The sequence below is a fragment of the Neolamprologus brichardi genome, chromosome 9 (assembly GCF_056152115.1).
Source record: "Neolamprologus brichardi isolate AB-2024 chromosome 9, ASM5615211v1, whole genome shotgun sequence".
In the NCBI taxonomy this organism is placed as follows: Eukaryota; Metazoa; Chordata; class Actinopteri; order Cichliformes; family Cichlidae; genus Neolamprologus; species Neolamprologus brichardi.
The window spans coordinates 39,866,719-39,889,261 of record NC_142112.1 but is presented as its reverse complement, the minus strand read 5'-3'; the positions used below and the strand labels follow the sequence as shown (position 1 = coordinate 39,889,261).

General features: G+C 42.3%; 1 protein-coding gene across 3 annotated transcripts in view; it reads left to right on the top strand.

Annotated features, from left to right (window-relative positions):
- The window catches only part of LOC148101659 (ribonuclease inhibitor-like), a 36,063-nt gene extending 14,667 nt beyond the window's left edge, over positions 1–21,396 (top strand). Inside the window, exons 4-13 of one of the 3 annotated variants that reach the window (XM_087846692.1) lie at positions 2,655–2,828; positions 5,034–5,213; positions 7,398–7,574; positions 8,408–8,581; positions 10,688–10,864; positions 12,981–13,154; positions 15,260–15,436; positions 17,534–17,728; positions 20,069–20,242; positions 20,918–21,396. In XM_087846692.1, the coding sequence (XP_087702818.1) occupies positions 2,655–2,828; positions 5,034–5,213; positions 7,398–7,574; positions 8,408–8,581; positions 10,688–10,864; positions 12,981–13,154; positions 15,260–15,436; positions 17,534–17,728; positions 20,069–20,242; positions 20,918–20,930 (1,615 nt within the window). In that variant the 3' untranslated portion in view covers positions 20,931–21,396. The remainder of the gene's footprint in view (positions 1–2,654; positions 2,829–5,033; positions 5,214–7,397; positions 7,575–8,407; positions 8,582–10,687; positions 10,865–12,980; positions 13,155–15,259; positions 15,437–17,533; positions 17,729–20,068; positions 20,243–20,917) is intronic. The other 2 variants (XM_087846693.1, XM_087846694.1) reach the window with 2 other exon arrangements.
- Positions 21,397–22,543: the final 1,147 nt, after the last annotated feature.

The window sequence follows — 22,543 nt, the reverse complement described above, 5'->3', positions numbered from 1 at the left end:
ATACAAGGTCTTAAATAATCAGGCCCCATCTTATCTTAATGACCTTGTAGTACCATATCACCCTATTAGAGCACTTCGCTCCCGCTCTGCAGGCCTACTTGTTGTTCCTAGAGTATTTAAAAGTAGAATGGGAGGCAGAGCCTTCAGTTTTCAGGCCCCTCTTCTGTGGAACCAGCTTCCAGTTTGGATTTGGGAGACAGACACTATCTCTACTTTTAAGATTAGGCTTAAAACTTTCCTTTTTGCTAAAGCATATAGTTAGGGCTGGACCAGGTGACCCTGAATCCTCCCTTAGTTATGCTGCAATAGATGTAGGCTGCCGGGGGATTCCCATGATGCATTGAGTTTTTCCTTTCCAGTCACCCTTCTCGCTCACTATGTATTAACAGACCTCTCTGTATTGAATCATATCTGTTATTAACCTCTGTCTCTCTTCCACAGCATGTCTTTTATCCTGTCTTCCTTCTCTCACCCCAACCGGTCGCAGCAGATGGCCGCCCCTCCTTGAGCCTGGTTCTGCCGGAGGTTTCTTCCTGTTAAAAGGGAGTTTTTCCTTCCCACTGTTGCCAAAGTGCTTGCTCATAGGGGGTCATATGATTGTTGGGTTTTTCTCTGTATCTATGAAGCGCCTTGAGGCGACTTTTGTTGTGATTTGGCGCTATATAAATAAAATTGAATTGAATTGAATTGAAATGATCTACGTGCCAAAATATTGAACACAGTTGATATATTTGTGTGAGTGTAGCACAGCTGATGGCCGATGGCTGTGCCTGCTGGAGTGTTGTGAGTGTTGATTCAGGTGGGATTCAGGTGTAGATGTAATAATGTACATATAGCACAATTTCCTGTTCCAGATCAGCTGATCAGAGTCAGGCCAATCAGCTCTGAGCATGCTCAGTCTGAGTTATGGAGCCACATACTACGATTCACCATGGCATCGAGTAATTATAGAGCAGAGGCTCCGTGTGAATCCAGAGGAGCAGGAACATGAATGATGACAGTAGATGTTTGTGTTATTAAATTTTGTTCTTTGTATTCTTGAACGGCCAAGAAACACACAGGGCTCAAAGTGGTCAAACTCAAAAAATGATCTTTAATTTTACATATCCCGGGATATGGAGACTAAGCACACACAGAAATGCCTTCTCACAACTAGGGATGCTCAATTAATCGAATTTTAATCACGATTACGATCTGGGCTTTCAACGATCATTAAAAATGACTGAGCCGATTATTAGCCCCTCCCTTGTGCTTTACTCTCGCGCTGCTCCGTGTGGCAAATCGAGCGCACCTCTCTGCATTTCGAACACGTGTCACAACAATTAAGAGCAGCGGTCCCCAACCTTTTTTGCGCCACGGACCGGTTTATGCCCGACAATGTTTTCACGGACCGGCCTTTAAGGTGTCGCGGATAAATACAACAAAATAAAACTAGTACCGGTACCGAAAAAAGAAGATTTATTTATAACACACGTGAAAAGACCCAGGAAAACCGAGTAAACGATCAAAACGATAACAAAATAACGCTGAAAACCGATAAAAACCCTGAAAAGCAGACATTTGGGGACCGCTGATTAAGAGGACCCGAGGGAAGCTCGGAAAGCTAAGCAGAAGTTATTTGGAGAGGAGAGTGACTGCTGTTGGTTGAAAAGAGAGGTAAAAAGAGAGCAACACAGCAAAGTTCACTAAACATAGATGTTTACATTTTTCATTTATTTCTTATATTGCAAACATTTGCACTGTTATCAGTATTTGCACTATTTTATATTATTTTTTGACAATCTTTAAAGTCATTATTCAACACATTGTTATTGTTAAATAAATATCGTCAAATAATCGAGATCTCAATTTCAGTGAAAATAATCGTGATGATCATTTTTGCCATAATCGAGCAGCCCTACTCACAACAGCCAGTCTCAAACAGTAACAGGAAGCCAGGTTATTTATGTACTCGCTCGGTACGTCACACCACACTTTAAATTTCGATCAAACACCCTACTTAGTTTCACTTTCTGCTGCAGTTTTGCTTCTGCAAAAGCATGTCGTTTCCTGTCTTTGCCTGCAACCTAGTTTTACACTGAAGTCTGGGCCTCTCAGACTCAAACACATCAGCATTTAGATTATATATTTTATTTCTTAACAGTGTGAAAGTGCTGGAAGCAAATGAGTGTGTGATGTTCTTTCAGCGTTGCACTTTGTAGATGCTCCCTGAGCACTGGTCTCACAGCCAGCTGCACATAGAGACCAGTGTTGTTAGTCCAGGTCAGAAGATGACTTGTTGGAATGAAAATGAGCTTGTAGTTTGTCTGCTTTAATAATATGACTGGAAAAAGGTGTTGGACTTCAAATATGTCCATTTCTTTCACACTTCACCTTTAAAAGTGAAGCCATGTGGTTCCTGCAAGGAAAAACACGACTTTTTCAAGTCTTTGTCCTGTTTTTATGAGAAATGTACGACTTTAATGTGAAAGATTCAGAGTTTTTTCTCTTGTTGTGTTTGTTTGAAGCTGCTTCCTTTTGGCTTCAGCTGTTTGGAGTTTCCATTTTCTAAACTTCTACATTCTGAACCTTCTTCAGCTCTGAACAGATGATGAAACACTGAATGATTTCAAGCACTTTGTCTAATAAACTTACATCTTTCATTCTTTATACAGATTGGAGTGCTGTGGTTTGTCAGAGATCAGCTGTGATTATCTGGCAGCAGCACTGAAGTCCAACCCCTCCCATCTGAGAGAGCTGGACCTGAAATACAACTACCTGCAGGATCCAGGAGTGAAGCATCTGTGTGGTTTCCTGGAGAGTCCAGGATGTAAACTTGAAACTCTGAGGTCAGTCAGCATGTTTTAGTTGTGCTGAGATGAATATGATGTGAAAGTTGTGCTGACACTAAACTGCAGACATCAGGCTGATATTATACTGATCCACACTGAGGATCTTCGTGGTAAAGTCTGTTTTCTTCTTCTCTGGTTTAGTCCATTGACTACAGCAGAACAATGTTCACATTTCAAACAGTGATACTCAACGTATGGCCCGCGGCCCACACGCGGCCTGCCCACCTTTCCTGATTGAGAGAGAGGGGACCCTGATTAACTGTGTAGCTTCTTCCTCACAGTTCTAAGTATCAGACACAACAATGAATAATCCACAGCTGACTCTCTTTAGCAGGTCAAAGGTCACGGCACACAGCAGACAGTCAGAAATATTCTAACTCTGATCATTTATCAGTTGTGACACTGTGAGACTTGATCAGAGGTGTGATCATCACAGCAGAGGCCTTTGTGTCAAAGTCACTGAGGATCAAACAGAAACACATGAAGCAGATTTTCCTCTTCTGGCTTTTTATAGCAGATAACCTTCAAAATCTTCTGCAGTCGATCAAAAACTGAAGCAAACCATGAATCAACATGTGAACATGAGCTGATTCTGCTGAAGTGAAGCAAAGTTACAGAGGTTTGATTACAGACACAGCTGAGAGTTTGTAATCTGTCATCATTTTAAAAAGTTTCCATGGAACAGCAGAAATGAGGCTTTACTGTCAGAGGCCGATGGCACTGAACACAACAGCAGACTGGTGGCTAATAAACAGTGAATGATGCAGAAACAGATGTTTGAAGCTGTTCTTGGAGTACACTGAGAGAGAGAGAGCTGTGCAGGCAGGAACAGCCAAAGTCAGAGAGAATTCATGAGCATATTTATCAAACGTGAAGCAGAGTTTGGATCTTCTTTTGCTGCTGCTTCACTCAGTTTTGGTTGGAGACAGATGAAACCTGCAGCTTCAGGATCTCTGAGGTGTCCACTTTCAGCCCCGACGGCGTGTCCGTGTACGTGCCGTCGAGTGATTTATCCACGCTCCGTGTTTCCATCTTTGTGTGTTTAGCTGCTCTCATTTACTGTTTTAGCTGTTTTCTGCTTGTTGAAATAGTTTGTGAGCTTTAAGCTGAGATTGTGGGAAAATACATTTATATTAAACATGGATTCAGGATTGAATGAATCAACATGGTTTTATTCAAATTAAAACCATTTAAATGGGAACATGAATTTTTTTACAGCCGCCTCTAATGCTGGGTAATGTCAGCTGGTCCATGTGCAGCTGGCTGTGAGGCTCAGGGAGCGTCTACAAAGTGCAACACTGAAAGAACATCATCCATAAATATTGAGTAATAACTGGACTCTCATACAGCGAGACTCAAATGCCTTTAAACATCAGCTTATCCTGCTGATCCAAGTCCAACACTGAGTTTGTAAAAACATGTTTGTCAATCATTTTGTTTGGTTTCTGAGGAAAATGATTCAATAACTTGCTGCTAATATACAACATTTCATCATATTTCGTCATAACCCTCTTTTGTCTGACCATTTGATCCCATTTGAATTTGCAATAAAGGATCCACAGAGTTTGGTGACAATAATGGCAGAAGATGTTTGTGTGCTGGAAGCAAATGAGTGTGTGATGTTGTTTCAGTGTTGCACTTTGTAGACGCTCCCTGAGCACTGGTCTCACAGCCAGCTGCACATAGAGACCAGTGTTGTTAGTCCAGGTGAGAAGATGACTTGTTGGAATGAAAATGAGCTTGTAGTTTGTCTGCTTTAATAATGTGACTGGAAAAAGGTGTTGGACTTCAAATATGTCCAAATTTGTCCCAAGTCTTTCACACTTCACCTTTAAAAGTGAAGCCATGTGGTTCCTGGAAGGAAAAACACGACTTTTTCAAGTCAAAGGAGTTTGCAAAGAAAAGCGTCTGGACTTCTTTAAGTTACTTGAAGACGTTTCACCTCTCATCCGAGAGGCATCCGACTTTTTCAAGTCTTTGTCCTGCTTTTATGAGAAATGTACGACTTTAATGTGAAACATTCAGAGTTTTTTCTCTTGTTGTGTTTGTTTGAAGCTGCTTCCTGTTAGCTTCAGCTTTTTGGAGTTTCCATTTTCTAAACTTCTACATTCTGAACCTTCTTCAGCTCTGAACAGATGATGAAACACTGAATGATTTCAAGCACTTTGTCTAATAAACTGACATCTTTCATTCTTTATACAGATTGGTGGAATGTGGTTTGTCAGACATTGGCCTAGATTATCTGGCAGCAGCACTGAATTCCAACCCCTCGTATCCCACAGAGTTGGACCTGAGTGGAACCTACAGCAACCTGAAGGGTTCAGGAGTGAAGCATCTGTGTGATTTTCGGGAGAATCCACGATGTCGATTTGAAACTCTGAGGTCAGTCAGTATGTTTTAGTTGTGCTGAGATTAATATGATGTGAAAGTTGTGCTGACACTAAACTGCAGACATCAGGCTGATATTATACTGATCCACACTGAGGATCTTCATGGTAAAGTCTGTTTTCTTCTTCTCTGGTTTAGTCCATTGACTGCAGCAGAACAATGTTCACATTTCAAACAGTGACTACTCAACGTATGGCCCGCGGCCCACACGCGGCCTGCCCACCTTTCCTGATTGAGAGAGAGGGGACCCTGATTAACTGTGTAGCTTCTTCCTCACAGTTCTAAGTATCAGACACAACAATGAATAATCCACAGCTGACTGTCTTTAGCAGGTCAAAGGTCACGGCACACAGCACACAGTTTGAAGCAGGAATTCTTGCACATTTACAAACTGACACTGCTGCACGGCATGCTGGGTAATGCTAGCTGCTCAGGTATGGGCGTGCTAACGGCTGTGAGGCTCCGTGGCTGCAGAACACTGAAGAAGAGAAAAGAGAGGTGGAGGATGAAGAAAAGAGGTGGATATGAAGCAGAAGCTTTGCTCCAGAGAGGAGCTGTGTCTGTGTGGGCGGGGCTCAGGCAGCTCCGCCCACACAGTGACAGTGAAGCAGGTGAAGAGTAATAAATGAAGACAGCAGACAGGATTTGATCAGCTGATGTACAAACATGTAGAATGATGGTGGCAGCTACAGAAACAGGTCCATACAGACTGAAGCGTGTCTCCTTTGCATCGTCCATATTTGATACTGAGAGTTTCCAGAAGAGCAAACATCAAACACGCCTCCAAACATGTGACGAGTCAGACTGACATCATTTCTACAGAGAACAGTGTGAGCTCTCAGCAGGTCAGTTCAATAAGAAGGACAAACAGTGCAGCAGGAATGACTCAACCCACTAACAGTCTGATATCCCCGTGTTCCTGTTGTTCTACAGCATCATCATTAATGCTGCTCCATCACTGCAGCTGACCAATCAGCTTCTGTCACGTCATGTGACGCTCTGTGACTCAGACTGGATAAATGCTAAATGGCTAACCTGAAGCTAACCTGAGAAACAGTCAAAGTACTTATGATTCCTACAAAGTGTGTGTGTTCAGTATGAGATGAAGAATGAAACCATGGAGGAGCGGGCCGTGGCTGCTTTCACACACGTTTGCTGCAGGGGCGGAGCTACAGAAATGTTCTTAGGGGGCAAAATCAAAGCCGTTATTGTTGACACGTGACATATGGTTCAAATGCATTAAATATACATGTTTCATATAAATATAGTCTACAACTGTGTTTTCTTCAGCCCACATAATGAAACAGTTCAGTAGGATAAAGACAGAAGGCCTTTCCCACGTCCCTCTGCTCAGTGTTAAAGTGCTGATGATGTTCAAGCTCAGGCAGCAGGAGGGATTTCTAAGCATCTTTCACTGATCCACAACAAAGGTCCAGAGTTTGATCCCTCCTAGTAGGACAGGAAACATACTGATAAGAGTTTCAAAGTGTCTTTGTAAGCAGACATGATTGAAATGAGCCAGTCTGAGTTTGGTTCCTGCAGTTTGTGCTTCATAAACAGAGCTGAAGCAGAGGCAGCGTGTGGCTGCATGTGAATGTACACTGCTGTTATAAGAGCTGTGGAAACTCAGGTTGAAAGGACGTAACCATACTGCTGTTCCAGGACAGTCACAGAGTTACAGCATCATTTGTGAACATAAAGACAGAAAGCTCATCCAAATCCTGGGATTAAAAGTCTGTCCTGGTGGTGTCCAGTCAAACACGACTCTGTGAAAGCTTCAATCCAACAGGCTCCAAAATCCTTCTGCTCATTTCCTCGCCGGGTTCTTGATGGTCCTGTACCATCTCTCTGTCATCCTCCTCGCTCCCTCTTTGCACTCAGTCTTTGTGCATCATTAACACTCACATGAGGAAAACCAAAGTTTGACTGAGCAGAAGATGATCATCAGTGTCTTTAAAATATTCTTGTTAGAAATGTTCGACTTTAATGTGAAACATTCAGAGTTTTTTCTCTTGTTGTGTTTGTTTGAAGCTGCTTCCTGTTGGCTTCAGCTGTTTGGAGTTTCCATTTTCTAAACTTCTACATTCTGAACCTTCTTCAGCTCTGAACAGATGACGAAACACTGAATGATTTCAAGCACTTTGTCTAATAAACTTACATCTTTCATTCTTTGTACAGATTGATCGACTGTGGTTTGTCAGAGATGTGCTGTGATTATCTGGCAGCAGCACTGAAGTCCAACCCCTCCCATCTGAGAGACCTGGACCTGAGAGACAACGACAACCTGCTGGATCCAGGAGTGAAGCATCTGTGTGGTTTCCTGGAGAGTCCAGGATGTAAACTTGAAACTCTGAGGTCAGTCAGCATGTTTTAGTTGTGCTGAGATGAATATGATGTGAAAGTTGTGCTGACACGCGGCCTGCCCACCTTTCCTGATTCAGAGAGAGGGGACCCTGATTAACTGTGTAGCTTCTTCCTCACAGTTCTAAGTATCAGACACAACAATGAATAATCCACAGCTGACTGTCTTTAGCAGGTCAAAGGTCACGGCACACAGCAGACAGTCAGAAATATTCTAACTCTGATCATTTATCAGTTGTGACACTGTGAGACTTGATCAGAGGTGTGATCATCACAGCAGAGGCCTTTGTGTCAAAGTCACTGAGGATCAAACAGAAACACATGAAGCAGATTTTCCTCTTCTGGCTTTTTATAGCAGATAACCTTCAAAATCTTCTGCAGTCGATCAAAAACTGAAGCAAACCATGAATCAACATGTGAACATGAGCTGATGCTGCTGAAGTGAAGCAAAGTTACAGAGGTTTGATTACAGACACAGCTGAGAGTTTGTAATCTGTCATCATTTTAAAAAGTTTCCATGGAACAGTAGAAATGAGGCTTTACTGTCAGAGGCCGACAGCACTGAACACAACAGCAGACTGGTGGCTAATAAACAGTGAATGATGCAGAAACAGATGTTTGAAGCTGTTCTTGGTGTACACTGAGAGAGAGAGAGCTGTGCAGTCAGGAAAAGCCAAAGTCTGCTTCCTGTTGGCTTCAGCTGTTTGGAGTTTCCATTTTCTAAACTTCTACATTCTGAACCTTCTTCAGCTCTGAACAGATGATGAAACACTGAATGATTTCAAGCTTTTTGTCTAATAAACTTACATCTTTCATTCTTTATACAGATTGGAGAGCTGTGGTTTGTCAGAGATCAGCTGTGATTATCTGGCAGCAGCACTGAAGTCCAACCCCTCCCATCTGAGAGAGCTGGACCTGAAATACAACTACCTGCAGGATCCAGGAGTGAAGCATCTGTGTGGTTTCCTGGAGAGTCCAGGATGTAAACTTGAAACTCTGGGGTCAGTCAGCATGTTTTAGTTGTGCTGAGATGAATATGATGTGAAAGTTGTGCTGACACTAAACTGCAGACATCAGGCTGATATTATACTGATCCACACTGAGGATCTTCATGGTAAAGTCTGTTTTCTTCTTCTCTGGTTTAGTCCATTGACTGCAGCAGAACAATGTTCACATTTCAAACAGTGATACTCAACGTATGGCCCGCGGCCCACACGCGGCCTGCCCACCTTTCCTGATTCAGAGAGCGGGGACCCTGATTAACTGTGTAGCTTCTTCCTCACAATTCTAAGTATCAGACACAACAATGAATAATCCACAGCTGACTCTCTTTAGTAGGTCAAAGGTCACGGCACACAGGAGACAGTCAGAAATATTCTAACTCTGATCATTGATCAGTTGTGACACTGTGAGACTTGATCAGAGGTGTGATCATCACAGCAGAGGCCTTTGTGTCAAAGTCACTGAGGATCAAACAGAAACACATGAAGCAGATTTTCCTCTTCTGGCTTTTTATAGCAGATAACCTTCAAAATCTTCTGCAGTCGATCAAAAACTGAAGCAAACCATGAATCAACATGTGAACATGAGCTGATGCTGCTGAAGTGAAGCAAAGTTACAGAGGTTTGATTACAGACACAGCTGAGAGTTTGTAATCTGTCATCATTTTAAAAAGTTTCCATGGAACAGCAGAAATGAGGCTTTACTGTCAGAGGCCGACAGCACTGAACACAACAGCAGACTGGTGGCTAGTAAACAGTGAATGATGCAGAAACAGATGTTTGAAGCTGTTCTTGGAGTACACTGAGAGAGAGAGAGCTGTGCAGACAGGAACAGCCAAAGTCAGAGAGAATTCATGAGCATATTTATCAAACGTGATGCAGAGTTTGGATCTTCTTTTGCTGCTGCTTCACTCAGTTTTGGTTAGAGACAGATGAAACCTGCATCTTCAGGATCTGTGAGCTGTCCACTTTCAGCCCCGACGGCGTGTCCGTGTACGTGCCGTCGAGTGAACTATCCACGCTCTGTGTTTCCATCTTTGTGTGTTTAGCTGCTCTCATTTGCTGTTTTAGCTGTTTGCTGCTTGTTGAAATAGTTTGTGAGCTTTAACCTGAGATTCTGGGAAAATACATTTATATTAAACATCGATTCAGGATTGAATGAATCAACATCGTTTTATTCAAATTAAAACCATTTAAATGGGAACATAAATTTTTTACAGCCGCCTCTAATGCTGGGTAATGTCAGCTGGTCCATGTGCAGCTGGCTGTGAGGCTCAGGGAGCGTCTACAAAGTGCAACACTGAAATACATCATCCATAAATATTGAGTAATAACTGGACTCTCATACAGCGAGACTCAAATGCCTTTAAACATCAGCTTATCCTGCTGATCCAAGTCCAACACTGAGTTTGTAAAAACATGTTTGTCAATCATTTTGTTTGGTTTCTGAGGAAAATGATTCAATAACTTGCTGCTAATACACAACATTTCATCATATTTCCTCATAACCCTCTTTTGTCTGACCATTTGATCCCATTTGAATTTGCAATAAAGGATCCACAGAGTTTGGTGACAATAATGACAGAAGATGTTTGTGTGAAAGTGCTGGAAGCCAATGAGTGTGTGATGTTCTTTCAGTGTTGCACTTTGTAGACGCTCCCTGGGCACTGGTCTCACAGCCAGCTGCACATAGAGACCAGTGTTGTTAGTCCAGGTCAGAAGATGACTTGTTGGAATGAAAATGAGCTTGTAGTTTGTATGCTTTAATAATGTGACTGGAAAAAGGTGTTGGACTTCAAATATGTCCATTTCTTTCACACTTCACCTTTAAAAGTGAAGCCATGTGGTTCCTGGAAGGAAAAACACGACTTTTTCAAGTCTTTGTCCTGTTTTTATGAGAAAAGTACAACTTTAATGTGAAACATTCAGAGTTTTTTCTCTTGTTGTGTTTGTTTGAAGCTGCTTCCTGTTGGCTTCAGCTGTTTGGAGTTTCCATTTTCTAAACTTCTACATTCTGAACCTTCTTCAGCTCTGAACAGATGATGAAACACTGAATGATTTCAAGCACTTTGTCTAATAAACTTACATCTTTCATTCTTTATACAGATTGGAGCGCTGTGATTTGTCAGAGATCAGCTGTGATTATCTGTCAGCAGCACTGAAGTCCAACCCCTCCCATCTGAGAGAGCTGGACCTGAGTGACAATGAAAACCTGCTGGATCCAGGATTGAAGCATCTGTGTGTTTTCCTGGAGAGTCCAAGATGTAAACTTGAAACTCTGAGGTAAGTCAGAATGCTTTAGTTGTGCTGAGATGAATATGATGTGAAAGTTGTGCTGACACTAAACTGCAGACATCAGGCTGATATTATACTGATCCACACTGAGGATCTTCATGGTAAAGTCTGTTTTCTTCTTCTCTGGTTTAGTCCATTGACTGCAGCAGAACAATGTTCACATTTCAAACAGTGATACTCAACGTATGGCCCGCGGCCCACACAGCCTTCCAACCTTTCCTGATTCAGAGAGAGGGGACCCTGATTAACTGTGTAGCTTCTTCCTCACAGTTCTAAGTATCAGACACAACAATGAATAATCCACAGCTGACTGTCTTTAGCAGGTCAAAGGTCACGGCACACAGCAGACAGTCAGAAATATTCTAACTCTGATCATTGATCAGTTGTGACACTGTGAGACTTGATCAGAGGTGTGATCATCACAGCAGAGGCCTTTGTGTCAAAGTCACTGATGATCAAACAGAAACACATGAAGCAGATTTTCCTCTTCTGGCTTTTTATAGCAGATAACCTTCAAAATATTCTGCAGTCGATCAAAAACTGAAGCAAACCATGAATCAACATGTGAACATGAGCTGATGCTTCTGAAGTGAAGTAGAGTTACAGAGATTTGATTACAGACACAGCTGAGAGTTTGTAATCTGTCATCACTTTAAAAAGTTTCCATGGAACAGCAGGAATGAGGCTTTGCTGTCAGAGGCCGACGGCACTGAACACAACAGCAGACTCGTGGATAATAAACAGTGAATGATGCAGAAACAGATGTTTGAAGCTGTTCTTGGAGTACACTGAGAGAGAGAGAGAGCTGTGCAGGCAGGAACAGCCAAAGTCAGAGAATTCATGAGCATATTTATCAAACGTGAAGCAGAGTTTGGATCTTCTTTTGCTGCTGCTTCACTCAGTTTTGGTTGGAGACAGATGAAACCTGCAGCTTTAGGATTTGTGAGCTGTCCACTTTCAGCCCCGACGGTGTGTCCGTGTACTTGCCGTCGAGTGAACGATCCACGCTCTGTCTTTCAATCTCTGTGTGTTTAGCTGCTCTCATTTACTGTTTTAGCTGTTTGCTGCTTGTTGAAATAGTTTGTGAGCTTTAACCTGAGATTCTGGCAAAATACATTTATATTAAACATTGATTCAGAATTGAATGAATCAACATCGTTTTATTCAAATTAAAACCATTTAAATGGGAACATGAATTTTTTAAAGCCGCCTGTAATGCTGGGTAATGTCAGCTGGTCCATGTGCAGCTGGCTGTGAGGCTCAGGGAGCGTCTACAAAGTGCAACACTGAAAGAACATCATCCATAAATATTGAGTAATAACTGGACTCTCATACAGTGAGACTCAAATGCCTTTAAACATCAGCTTATCCAACTGATCCAAGTCCAACAGTGAGTTTGTAAAAACATGTTTGTCAATCATTTTGTTTGGTTTCTGAGGAAAAAGATTCAATAACTTGCTGCTAATACACAACATTTCATCATATTTCCTCATAACCCTCTTTTGTCTGACCATTTATTCCCATTTGAATTTGCAAAAAAGGATCCACAGAGTTTGGTGACAATAATGACAGTAGATGTTTGTGTGAAAGTGCTGGAAGCAAATGAGTGTGTGATGTTCTTTCAGTGTTGCACTTTGTAGACGCTCCCTGAGCACTGGTCTCACAGCCAGCTGCACATAGAGACCAGTGTTGTTAGTCCAGGTCAGAAGATGACTTGTTGGAATGAAAATGAGCTTGTAGTTTGTATGCTTTAATAATATGACAGGAAAAAGGTGTTGGACTTCAAATATGTCCAAATTTGTCCCAAGTCTTTCACACTTCACCTTTAAAAGTGAAGCCATGTGGTTCCTGGAAGGAAAAACACGACTTTTTCAAGTCTTTGTCCTGTTTTTATGAGAAAAGTACGACTTTAATGTGAAAGATTCAGAGTTTTTTCTCTTGTTGTGTTTGTTTGAAGCTGCTTCCTGTTGGCTTCAGCTGTTTGGAGTTTCCATTTTCTAAACTTCTACATTCTGAACCTTCTTCAGCTCTGAACAGATGATGAAACACTGAATGATTTCAAGCTCTTTGTCTAATAAAGTTACATCTTTCATTCTTTATACAGATTGGGGCACTGTGGTTTGTCAGAGATCAGCTGTGATTATCTGGCAGCAGCACTGAAGTCCAACCCCTCCCATCTGAGAGAGCTGGACCTGAGCTGGAACAACCTGCAGGATCCAGGAGTGACGCATCTGTGTGGTTTCCTGGAGAGTCCAGGATGTAAACTTGAAACTCTGAGGTCAGTCAGCATGTTTTAGTTGTGCTGAGATGAATATGATGTGAAAGTTGTGCTGACACTAAACTGCAGACATCAGGCTGATATTATACTGATCCGCACTGAGGATCTTCATGGTAAAGACTGTTTTCTTCTTCTCTGGTTAGTCCATTGACTGCAGCAGAACAATGTTCACATTTCAAACAGTGATACTCAACGTATGGCCCGCGGCCCACACGCGGCCTGCCCACCTTTCCGGATCCAGAGAGAGGGGACCCTGATTAACTGTGTAGCTTCTTCCTCACAGTTCTAAGTATCAGACACAACAATGAATAATCCACAGCTGACTCTCTTTAGCAGGTCAAAGGTCACGGCACACAGCAGACAGTCAGAAATATTCTAACTCTGATCATTTATCAGTTGTGACACTGTGAGACTTGATCAGAGGTGTGATCATCACAGCAGAGGCCTTTGTGTCAAAGTCACTGAGGATCAAACAGAAACACATGAAGCAGATTTTCCTCTTCTGGCTTTTCATAGCAGATAACTTTCAAAATCTTCTGCAGTCGATCAAAAACTGAAGCTAACCATGAATCAACATGTGAACATGAGGTGATGCTGATGAAGTGAAGCAAAGTTACAGAGGTTTGATTACAGACACAGCTGAGAGTTTGTAATCTGTCATCATTTTAAAAAGTTTCTATGGAACAGCAGAAATGAGGCTTTGCTGTCAGTGGCCGACACCACTGAACACAACAGCAGACTGGTGGCTAATAAACAGTGAATGATGCAGAAACAGATGTTTGAAGCTGTTCTTGGAGTAGACTGAGAGAGAGAGAGCTGTGCAGGCAGGAACAGCCAAAGTCAGAGAGAATTCATGAGCATATTTATCAAACGTGAAGCAGAGTTTGGATCTTCTTTTGCTGCTGCTTCACTCAGTTTTGGTTGGAGACAGATGAAACCTGCATCTTCAGGATCTGTGAGCTGTCCACTTTCAGCCCCGACGGCGTGTACGTGTACGTGCCGTCGAGTGAACGATCCACGCTCTCTGTTTCCATTTTGTGTGTTTAGCTGCTCTCATTCACTGTTTTAGCTGTTTGCTGCTTGTTGAAATAGTTTGTGAGCTTTAACCTGAGATTCTGGGAAAATACATTTATATTAAACATCGATTCAGGATTGAATGAATCAACATGGTTTTATTCAAATTAAAGCCATTTAAATGGGAACATGAATTTTTTTACAGCCACCTCTAATGCTGGGTAATGTCAGCTGGTCCATGTGCAGCTGGCTGTGAGGCTCAGGGAGCGTCTACAAAGTGCAACACTGAAATACATCATCCATAAATATTGAGTAATAACTGGACTCTCATACAGCGAGACTCAAATGCCTTTAAACATCAGCTTATCCTGCTGATCCAAGTCCAACAGTGAGTTTGTAAAAACATGTTTGTCAATCATTTTGTTTGGTTTCTGAGGAAAATGATTCAATAACTTTCTGCTAATACACAACATTTCATCATATTTCCTGATAACCCCCTTTTGTCTGACCATTTGATCCCATTTGAATTTGCAATAAAGGATCCACAGAGTTTGGTGACAATAATGACAGTAGATGTTTGTGTGAAAGTGCTGGAAGCCAATGAGTGTGTGATGTTCTTTCAGTGTTGCACTTTGTAGACGCTCCCTGAGCACTGGTCTCACAGCCAGCTGCACATAGAGACCAGTGTTGTTAGTCCAGGTGAGAAGATGACTTGTTGGAATGAAAATGAGCTTGTAGTTTGTCTGCTTTAATAATGTGACTGGAAAAAGGTGTTGGACTTCAAATATGTCCATTTCTTTCACACTTCACCTTTAAAAGTGAAGCCATGGGGTTCCTGCAAGGAAAAACACGACTTTTTCAAGTCTTTGTCCTGTTTTTATGAGAAATGTGCGACGTTAAAGTGAAAGTTTCAGAGTTTTTTCTCTTGTTGTGTTTGTTTGAAGCTGCTTCCTGTTGGCTTCAACTGTTTGGAGTTTCCAATTTCTAAACTTCTACATACTGAACCTTCTTCAGCTCTGAACAGATGATGAAACACTGAATGATTTCAAGCTCTTTGTCTAATAAAGTTACATCTTTCATTCTTTATACAGATTGGAGGACTGTGGTTTGTCAGACATCAGCTGTGATTATCTGGCAGCAGCACTGAAGTCCAACCCCTCCAATCTGAGAAAGCTGGACCTGAGTAACAACAACAAGCTGCAGGATCCAGGAGTGAAGCATCTGTGTGGTTTCCTGGAGAGTCCAGGATGTAAACTTGAAGCTCTGAGGTAAGTCAGCATGTTTTAGTTGTGCTGAGATGAATATGATGTGAAAGTTGTGCTGACACTAAACTGCAGACATCAGGCTGATATTATACTGATCCACACTGAGGATCTTCATGGTAAAGTCTGTTTTCTTCTTCTCTGGTTTAGTCCATTGACTGCAGCAGAACAATGTTCACATTTCAAACAGTGATACTCAACGTATGGCCCGCGGCCCACACGCGGCCTGCCCACCTTTCCTGATTCAGAGAGAGGGGACCCTGATTAACTGTGTAGCTTCTTCCTCACAGTTCTAAGTATCAGACACAACAATGAATAATCCACAGCTGACGGTCTTTAGCAGGTCAAAGGTCACGGCACACAGCAGACAGTCAGAAATATTCTAACTCTGATCATTTATCAGTTGTGACACTGTGAGACTTGATCGTGTGATCATCACAGCAGAGGCCTTTGTGTCAAAGTCACTGAGGATCAAACAGAAACACATGAAGCAGATTTTCCTCTTCTGGCTTTTTATAGCAGATAACCTTCAAAATCTTCTGCAGTCGATCAAAAACTGAAGCAAACCATGAATCAACATGTGAACATGAGCTAATGCTGCTGAAGTGAAGACAAGTTACAGAGGTTTGATTACAGACACAGCTGAGAGTTTGTAATCTGTCATCATTTTAAAAAGTTTCCATGGAACAGCAGAAATGAGGCTTTACTGTCAGAGGCCGACATCACTGAACACAACAGCAGACTGGTGGCTAATAAACAGTGAATGATGCAGAAACAGATGTTTGAAGCTGTTCTTGGAGTACACTGAGAGAGAGAGAGCTGTGCAGACAGGAACAGCCAAAGTCAGAGAGAATTCATGAGCATATTTATCAAACGTGAAGCAGAGTTTGGATCTTCTTTTGCTGCTGCTTCACTCAGTTTTGGTTGGAGACAGATGAAACCTGCAGCTTCAGGACCTGTGAGCTGTCCACTTTCAGCCCCGACGGCGTGTCCGTGTATGTGCCGTCGAGTGAACGATCCACGCTCTGTGTTTCCATTTTGTGTCTTTAGCTGCTCTCATTTACTGTTTTAGCTTTTTGCTGCTTGTTGAAATAGTTTGTGAGCTTTAACCTGAGATTCTTGCAAAATACATTTATATTAAACATCGATTCAGGATTGAATGAATCAACATCGTTTTATTCAAATTAAAACCATTTAAATGGGAACATGAATTTTTTTACAGCCGCCTCTAATGCTGGGTAATGTCAGCTGGTCCATGTGCAGCTGGCTGTGAGGCTCAGGGAGCGTCTACAAAGTGCAACACTGAAAGAACATCATCCATAAATATTGAGTAAAAACTGGACTCTCATACAGCGAGACTCAAATGCCTTTAAACATCAGCTTATCCTGCTGATCCAAGTCCAACACTGAATTTGTAAAAACATGTTTGTCAATCATTTTGTTTGGTTTCTGAGGAAAATGATTCAATAACTTGCTGCTAATACACAACATTTCATCATATTTCCTCATAACCCTCTTTTGTCTGACCATTTGATCCCATTTGAATTTGCAATAAAGGATCCACAGAGTTTGGTGACAATAATGACAGAAGATGTTTGTGTGCTGGAAGCAAATGAGTGTGTGATGTTCTTTCAGTGTTGCACTTTGTAGACGCTCCCTGAGCACTGGTCTCACAGCCAGCTGCACATAGAGACCAGTGTTGTTAGTCCAGGTGAGAAGATGACTTGTTGGAATGAAAATGAGCTTGTAGTTTGTCTGCTTTAATAATGTGACTGGAAGAAGGTGTTGGACTTCAAATATGTCCATTTCTTTCTCACTTCACCTTTAAAATTGAAGCCATGTGGTTCCTGCAAGGAAAAACACGACTTTTTCAAGTCTTTGTCCTGTTTTTATAAGAAATGTACGACTTTAATGTGAAAGATTCAGAGTTTTTTCTCTTGTTGTGTTTGTTTGAAGCTGCTTCCTGTTGGCTTCAGCTGTTTGGAGTTTCCATTTTCTAAACTTCTACATTCTGAACCTTCTTCAGCTCTGAACAGATGATGAAACACTGAATGATTTCAAGCACTTTGTCTAATAAACTTACATCTTTCATTCTTTATACAGATTGAGGAGCTGTGGTTTGTCAGAGATCAGTTGTGATTATCTGGCTGCAGCACTTAAGCCCAACCCCTCCCATCTGAGAGAGCTGGACCTGAGTAATGACGTCTGGTCGTCGACTAACAACACCCTGCAGGATCCAGGAGTGAAGCATCTGTGTGGTTTCCTGGAGAGTCCAGGATGTAAACTTGAAACTCTGAGGTCAGTCAGCATGTTTTAGTTGTGCTGAGATGAATATGATGTGAAAGTTGTGCTGACACTAAACTGCAGACATCAGGCTGATATTATACTGATCCACACTGAGGATCTTCATGGTAAAGTCTGTTTTCTTCTTCTCTTGTTTAGTCCATTGACTGTAGTAGAACAATGTTCACATTTCAAACCTTCAAAGAAGAAGAAAAGTTCTCCACTGGATAATTCACCGTGAAACTCTCCAACTCTTCATTCCACCTTAAAGTCTGTCTGACACTGAAATCCAAAGCAAAATGTGCGTTTGCTTTACAGACAGCAGTCCAACACAAACATACACACATCATCCAAAACACAGTCCAACATCCAAATCTCCTCTACTGCCAGCATGAGAAGGAGGAACACTCTGACATTCAGGGTTAGAATGAGTTTCATAAAGCAGACTGTGAAGATCAAAGCTGCATTAGAAAGCTTACATGAATGAATGAGTGGACAGAAGTGGACAGAGATCATCTGAAGCACTTCAAAGGCTTTAAATCAGCACATTTCTCTTTATTCTTTATCAACTCTGTTAGTTTCTCTCAGTTTTCTGTGGAATGAAGCTAACAGCAGGCTAATAAGATGCTGACCAATAGGTTTCTATTAAAGGTTGTAATTTGTATATGAAAAAGTGCTTTGGCTCAGCAGGGATCAGCTTACATGTAGAATACAGCTGCTGGATGGGATTAGCATGTCATAGATATCTACCAAACTGCTTCAGGCCATCTATGGGTCATTTTTGCTAACTGTTTATTCAGCTTAGGCTCACAGGGCTGCAGCCTGTGCCCTAGCTGTCATAGGGCAAGAGGCGTGGTCCACCTGCACAGGTGAGCAGTCCATCACAGGGCCAACAGAGAGAGACAGAGAAGCACTCTCTCACATCCACACCTACAGCCAATTTAGAAGCATCAATGAACCTAAGCAGCATTTCATTGGACTGTGGGAGAACATCCAACCTCCACAGAAAGGCCAACAAGCTTCAACCTACAACCTTCTTGCTTTAAGGCACTAGTGCGAACCACTTTCCCCCATTTCATCCCAAATCCTGCATCTTCCTGTTTCTGACTCCAGGCCAGCTCCACTAACACTTTCTCATCAGACACTGCCACCTAGTGGTGGAAGTCTTAGTTCCATTTGAAGCTTCAGATTACAGTTAGTTCCTTTACAAAGAGGTGGAGGTGGTGGGGCCACAGCACCATCATCACTGAGTGCCATAGGACACTTAACCTTTGTTTCCATATGCTGGGAACTTCCTGTTGTTCCAAGGAGGACTGGAAAATGTGTAAAAATCTCCCAGTCAGTTCCTCACAGCACACTTCAATCATTTCCCTCCCACAGCATCAGGACCAGGGCTTTTTCTCTCTTTGGTCCCACTAAGAGATTTCCACACAGACACCTCATCAGTGGGACTCTCAGAGCTGCCAGCCCTTTGCTACAATCACAAAGCTCTTCATTGAAATCAATGATATCAAAGCTGGAATCAAATGAGTCCAAGTCTTCTGCTGATTCAGCATCACATTCATCTTTGCTCCTTGTTCTGCATCCCCACCATGGACTTCATTCCTTTCCAAGCCAGCCTTGAGTGTCCTTTATTCAGCTCATCCTCTGCTTTACTTTTACACCTGATTTTAGCTGCTTTATCTCTCTTTCAACAAGTTTCTGTGCCTCAATCTTTTTCTTCTCTCCCTCATAACAAGACAGCTTCTTCTGCCTGAGAATATGTTGGAGTGATTTACTAATCCAGGGCTGCTTATTGGGGAAAATACTTCCTGTTTCCAAAGTAATCCCCATTTTTCCCAGAAAGAAATGTCAGTAGAAATCGATGATCTAAGTGAGAACATGAGCCTTTAAAAAGTCCCAGTGGGTGCAGTAAAAGCAGTCCCTCAGTCCCAGTACAGAGTCTTTGGTCCAGACTGGAACAACTGTGTGCCCAGTTTGAGTTCTCTTCAGTGCTGTGACCTGACAGACCCAGAGGGGCCATCACATCACATTTAGAAGCTCCCCTAATGGAGCAACAACACATGTCCAATACTTAGTCTGTCTTGTTGGACCAATGGAAGAAATGATTCAAGGACTTAGTCACAGAACAGAGATTCAAATCTCCAAAATCCAACTGTCTGCATCAGGACATATAGTCTGAAACTCTGCACAGTTTCCTGTTTGAAGCTGCTTCCTGTTGGCTTCAGCTGTTTGGAGTTTCCATTTTCTAAACTTCTACATTCTGAACCTTCTTCAGCTCTGAACAGATGATGAAACACTGAATGATTTCAAGCACTTTGTCTAATAAACTTACATCTTTCATTCTTTATACAGTTTGGAGGTCTGTGGTTTGTCAAAGATCAGCTGTGATTATCTGGCAGCAGCGCTGAAGTCCAACCCCTCCCATCTGAGACATCTGTACCTGACTGACAACGACCTGAAGGATCGAGATGTGAAGCAGCTGTCTGATCTTCAGCAGAGTCCAGACTACAGACTGGAGACTCTGAGGTCAGTAGAGTGATGGAGTGAGTGGGTGGTGCTGTCAGCAGTATTGTACTAAACACAGTCAGTATGAAACAAAGATCCAGTGTTTCCTGTAAAGCTGCAGCTTCTCAGTGAAGCTGTGAGAGGAGAACGGTGACAGGCTTCAGGATTGGACACAAACACTTCCTGTTTCTGACCTTTATGGTCACCATAGTAACGGCTGACACGCTCTGATCAAATGCTGTCAACAGCCAATCAGCTCTCTGAACAAAGCAGCACGCAGACCAATGACTGCATTGATTTCCAAGTTTAAAGCAGTGAAGAACACAGTCTGTAGGTGAGGAAGAATTTAGTGAGAGCAGATGTTTGGATGGAATTCCTCCAGTTAACAGCTGGAACCGTCCATCTGGATTGTTGGGCTTGTTGTTGGGGTTCCTACAGAGCTCAGAGTGGACACACCAAGGTTCTTCTAACGAATGAAAGTCCAAACTCAAACTAGGAGGGAAAAACATTTCCATCAACTTCAATAAAAATCCAAAGATTAGAGAAAGTGAAGCAACAATGAGTCCTAGTACAGTCCCGGCACTGAAGTCCCTGCTGCTCTTTATACTGGATGTGCTGCATCACTGACTGACAGCTGATGAAGAGTCTCTGGAAACACTCGTTTATCTCCTCTGCTCTTCCTCCTTCTCTCTGCAGGTGGAGCTGGTGATGGTAAACAGGACGGTGTGTGTGCTGAGAGAGGAGCAGCTGTGTCCTGATGATCCAGAGAGGTTGAAGCAGCAGCAGCTTGTGTGTAGAGACGCTCTGACTGGGCCATGTTACTGGGAGGTGGAGAGGAGAGCTTCATCCAGCAGTGACTGACAGAGGAATGAAGTGCAGATGACTGTCAGTGCTGCAGAGTGAACTGCTCTGAGAACAGCTCCACTGTCAGACACAATGTAGAGTCCAGCATCACCCCTGTGTGTCCCTCTGGATCTGACAGAGGATCATCAGTGTATCTGGACTGCTCTGCTGCTGCTCTGTCCTTCTACAGTCTCTGCACAGTCTCTGTCTCACTCTGGAAAGATTTTACAACTTGTGTAATTACAGAACATTAATATAATATTCAAACATGTGATCTTCTCTTTATTTCTGAATCTTTACCAAATAAAGAAAAACCAAACTAACAAACAGAACCTGTCGTGTCCTTTTTCACCACATCTGTGAATCTTTTCTGTGTTTTTCCTCTTTTCCTCCTTCCTGCAGCTCCATCTTCATCATTCTGTGTCCAGTATATGTGAACATGTCCAAAGCATCTGAGCCTCATGTTACCCGTTTGTGTGAGTTACGCCTGTCGTTGTGTTGTGGTGTATAAATCAGGGGCAGGAGACAGCGCTGGATCTCTGAGTTCTTTACTGTCAATTTCTGCAACATCTGCAATATCTAGAAATGCAAACCTGTGAGCTGTGTGTGTTGTGCGTCTGCTCGGCCACCTCTCCTCCGGCCATGCTGGAAGCAGCTGTGCGTTTGACAGTTTTATCGACTCTACAATAATCGAACAAATTAAATGTTCAAAAATATCAACTTAAGCACTTCAAAGTCAACAAAAAGCTTAAAACAACTAAATAATATTTCACTGAAAAAACAACAGCTCATGAGAACGATACACAAAATAATACAGAAACAAACAAATACAACTTATTAACCAGGATCCATGTTTTTGTCACAAACACTGAATCAGCTGATTCACTCTTTATGTTTCTGAGTTTTGTGATTATAGTTCTGGTTTCTGTTTCTGTGTCTTCACTGTGTCCCACGTCTCCTTACTTTGGACTCTGTATTTCCTGTTTTACTTTGACAGTCCTGTGTTACTGTTTCCTGTCTCGTGTGTGTAATTGGTCCCAGCTGTGTTTGCCTCCTGTCTCCCGTTCCCTGATTACTAAACTGCGTCCACGCCGCCGGCGCTCCTCTCCACAGCTGGATTCCAGGATTTCAGAGCATCCAGCTGTGGTGAGTGATGGAGACACTTTCTCTGCTCCCTCAGTAATCAGGACAGTTGATTGAACATCAGAGAACATAAAGGACTGCTTTTCACCTGCCCGTTCTGAACCTGGACATTAAAGACTGCTGGCTTCAAGGACATTAATCCCAGTGTCAGCCAGCCAATAACAGCCTGTGTTTTTCAGCTCTTTAGGAGTCAGAAATGAGAAAGACACAGACTGCTAACCTCTCCCTGCAGGAAATAAGCTCCGCCTCTTCCTTTCCTGTATATGAGTGATTTGATATATAATAATAATAATAATATAATAATAACAGCATCCAACATTTCAAGTGTTCCTGACT